The following is a 3,691-nucleotide window of genomic DNA, read 5'->3' on the forward strand; positions in this document are numbered from 1 at the left end:
GTGTATAAAGACAGAATAGGAAAAACAATTTGGGACTTTATTGTACAACATTTATCCACAAACAGAACTTCAAGACATCCTTAACCCATGATTATGTTGTGTATAAAGACAGCATAAGAAAATCAAATGGCCTTGAATGTCGTCTACATGTAGAAATGATCTGAGTGTCCAGAAGTATAGATATATCAAGAAAACCGGTAGATTGTATTAAGGATCACTGTTTACCAAGATATGTGGAAATATCTATCTATCATACATGGGTTAGAATGTAATGATATTCCAAAAACAATTGAGCAGTTTACGATCATTAGAACTGCAGTAAGTAACTATGTTTCACATATAAAAAAGGACTTTTAAACCAAACCTGAATAGACTGTCAAGTTCAGGTGAGCTCCTGTTGAAAGTACAATGGACAAAACATTTTACTACAACTAATTAGTCTTCATAGTACTTATTGAATTACATGCTTTAGTCACAGTTGTAAGCATTTCCAAAACATATAATTGTGTACACAACAAAAATACACTCAATGGGATATGTGAACAATTCATAAAAATTAAAAATTGAAGAAAGTTTATTTATCTTGTAACTCACTTCTTAGTTTTGGATTTCAGTTCTTCTTGGGCTTCTTCAAGTTTTTTTTTCACTACTTTATTTTCTTCAATAAACTATTTTAAAAGAAAAAAAAGTATATCTATGAAAAGCACGATCCACACAATTTTAGAATAAAACATCTGCAAAAGCCTACAATACCTTTACATATAATTATACACTGAAAAATTACTTTCATAAAAAAGATATGTATATATAAAAAAGTACAAAAGCCATCCTAATAATCTGACATATGATCAACTTTTTAATGTTACTGCTGAGTAGAAAGCAACACAACTAGAGCTGGATAATTAAATTAATTAATCAATTACTTATAAGTATTAATTAGTGTAACATGAAACAACTGATTAATCATTTAATGTTATGAAAATAATCAACTAATCGAAATTAGTGTTTCAGATTATTTCCGTTTTGAATTATCTAAGTAATCTATCCATTAATCTAAATATTGCAATTATGAATTCTATTATTTTTGATTAATTCAAAGTTGTTCAGCTAAATCCATTAATTTCATGCAAACATAATCAGTGAACTGAAAATGATTTCAACAATTACATTTTCGTTAATCCAACTATACATGTACAGTTTGAGAATAATTGATCTGTTGAATATCAGGCTCATTAATCACTCGGCTAGTATTTTAAAAATCCACACTGCTTTAATTATGGAAGTTTTAGTTACAAACGTGAGACAAACTTATTGAGAACATATCAACCTGATATCCAAAATCTGCCACACAGTAATCAATATTTGTCCTGTGACACTTAGCCCATGTTCCCAAATTATAGAATCACGCAAACTAAGGTTGAAGAAGGGAAGGATACATGGTGCTAACTTAAGTACATGAAACGTGACACAGTCAAAGACAGGCTAACAATGAGCATGACAAAAACAGCCAAAAGGGAAAGCTTAGTCTCAAAACACAGTGAGAGATATGAGCAGGTAAAGAAGAAAAATATAAGGATGTAGCTATTTAAATAATAAATGAATGGCATTTGTAATGTGGCAATGATTTGTTAACTTGGTGTGCAGGGAAAGAAATCTAACAGGGAATTTCTATTAACTGACCTAGTTAGAAATAGTAGGTTAAATAGGTCTTTTGTGGGAGTAATATATTTTTAATTTTCAGTGATAGTAACACAACATAAAATATATGTAAATTCATATAACACCAAATTATTCTTTGTAATAGACAAACTGAAGTTAGTGTTGGTGAGTACAGTAGCCACATGCACAGCCATAACCTGCAATAGGCTTACTCTGTCATACAATTATCTTTTAATCTCACCTCTTCTAGTAGAAAACAATACAACAATGGAAATATTTTCTCTTGTACTCAATATATGAAAGTATTACAAACATTAAACTTAAACAATGTGGAAATACACTCATACCTGACAACTGGCATCTTGTCAACAAAGCTGTGATGTATTTCATTGATTTTGGCTATAATACATTTTCAAAATAGTTCTTATGTATCTCTAAGGAAAACTATTTTTACTAAAACAGCAGCTTATTTGGTCATAGAGGGTAAAGTTACATGATTAGTTTTTAATCTACCCACTTGCAGCTTGTTTTGAGAGTTTCAGGACATTTTCAAACTACCCTTCATTTAACCGGCGAAAAACTGTCACATAAAACAATGAAAGATTATGTTAATTTTTTAATCCTAAAATGTTATATACCAAAATCTATCATATACATGTTAATATTTTTCTACACTGAAAATGTATTTCCGATAAAGTCTTACCTCAACTCACATAACAGCCCTCTCAATATGCTCAAATTCTTGAGCCTTGAAACTCCCACCTACACTCATGTGTTTTAACATGAGGCAGCTGTATGATAGCATGCAACAACTCTCCACCAGAAGAAGTGTGACAACTCCTAGCACAACTGACTTCCTCTATGCAGCTTAGCTCATATTCATTTCGAGATTGAGCAACATTAAAAGAAAAGACACCGGAAGTGAAAAAGAAGGGTGGGAAATGTGAGAAGAGGTAAGAATGTATCAGAAATACATTTTCAGTGTAGGAAAATGTTAACTTGTGATACAATATTTTACCTTTTCTCACATAACAGACAGAATCCCACACTGACCTGGTGTAACATTACCAAGATAAGCCCCCTTCAGAAAGTACCCAAAGGAAGCCCATGGGGTGTGCAAATAAAGAGTACGTAAGATACATGTGGAAGATCGCACCACTTCTGAGCCATATATACTCTTCGCTCATGAAAATGAAATGTCGCAATAAGGGGGGAATCACAAGAGGGACCACATACATTAAATGAAGGGACTCTTGGTGTAGAGTGGCTGGGGTGCAGCTGATCATAAGAGGGAATTCAACCTCAAACAACACTAACAGAATCAAAAAAGGCTTACCTGGTAGGAAAAGGGTCCTCTACCATTTACCTCAAACATGGGAGCTGAAAGGGAAGAAGAGCTTCTGTTCCAAGAACTCACATCATCATGTGTGCATGTCCAATACAACCAATACCAGTACCTCCCAGGAACTGACATCCGGACAACTATAGAAAAGTGGACAACAATGTGGCGGTTCAAATCCAGTCCAGAACCAGATAGCATTGAGAATGAATCATCCAGTCAGTGGTAGGAGGAGGGTACCTGGGTCACTCACATGTGAGGACTTGTGTGGCTGGTCCAGCTCCAACCAGCACCAGTACCCCATCAGGAACTGACATCTGGGTGATGGAAGGAAGGAGACTGCCCAGCTGGAGGGGTGACTGCATTGTGTCAGAAATCTTCCAGACCATCACCAGGCAGCATCTGAAAGAATACATCAGGTCTGTGATATGAGGAGTGACTATTCATCATCTATACCAGCAGAACACCACAACCCTACTCAAAAGTGGAAACTATGACTGTACCTGCCAAAACGACACCACCAAGAGAACTCGACACAAAGTGGCTTGTACAAATGTGATTACATGAGGAAGAAGATAGATAGGAGGATAATCATAAAGGTAACCCCCCCCCCAATCCCAATTGAAAGCATCAACAGCTGCAGTCAAAGGAAACCAAAACCTGGGAAGTTTGGAATTCAGGTGGGTGGCAGAT

The 3,691-nt window shown here is 35.0% G+C and overlaps 1 protein-coding gene across 3 annotated transcripts in view; it reads right to left on the reverse strand.

The window, feature by feature from the left end:
- Positions 1 to 578: 578 nt before the first annotated feature.
- Positions 579 to 3,691, reverse strand: part of LOC106474282 — a 17,771-nt gene continuing 14,658 nt past the window's right edge. For 2 of the 3 annotated variants that reach the window (XM_013934971.2, XM_022402615.1), the window contains exon 3: positions 579 to 668. In XM_013934971.2, the coding sequence (XP_013790425.2) occupies positions 591 to 668 (78 nt within the window). In that variant the 3' untranslated portion in view covers positions 579 to 590. Of the gene's footprint in view, positions 669 to 3,318; positions 3,401 to 3,691 lie in introns of those variants that run through there. The other variant, XM_022402614.1, reaches the window with a different exon arrangement.

Source organism: Limulus polyphemus, unplaced genomic scaffold (assembly GCF_000517525.1).
Source record: "Limulus polyphemus unplaced genomic scaffold, Limulus_polyphemus-2.1.2 Scaffold7023, whole genome shotgun sequence".
Taxonomy (NCBI): domain Eukaryota; kingdom Metazoa; phylum Arthropoda; class Merostomata; order Xiphosura; family Limulidae; genus Limulus; species Limulus polyphemus.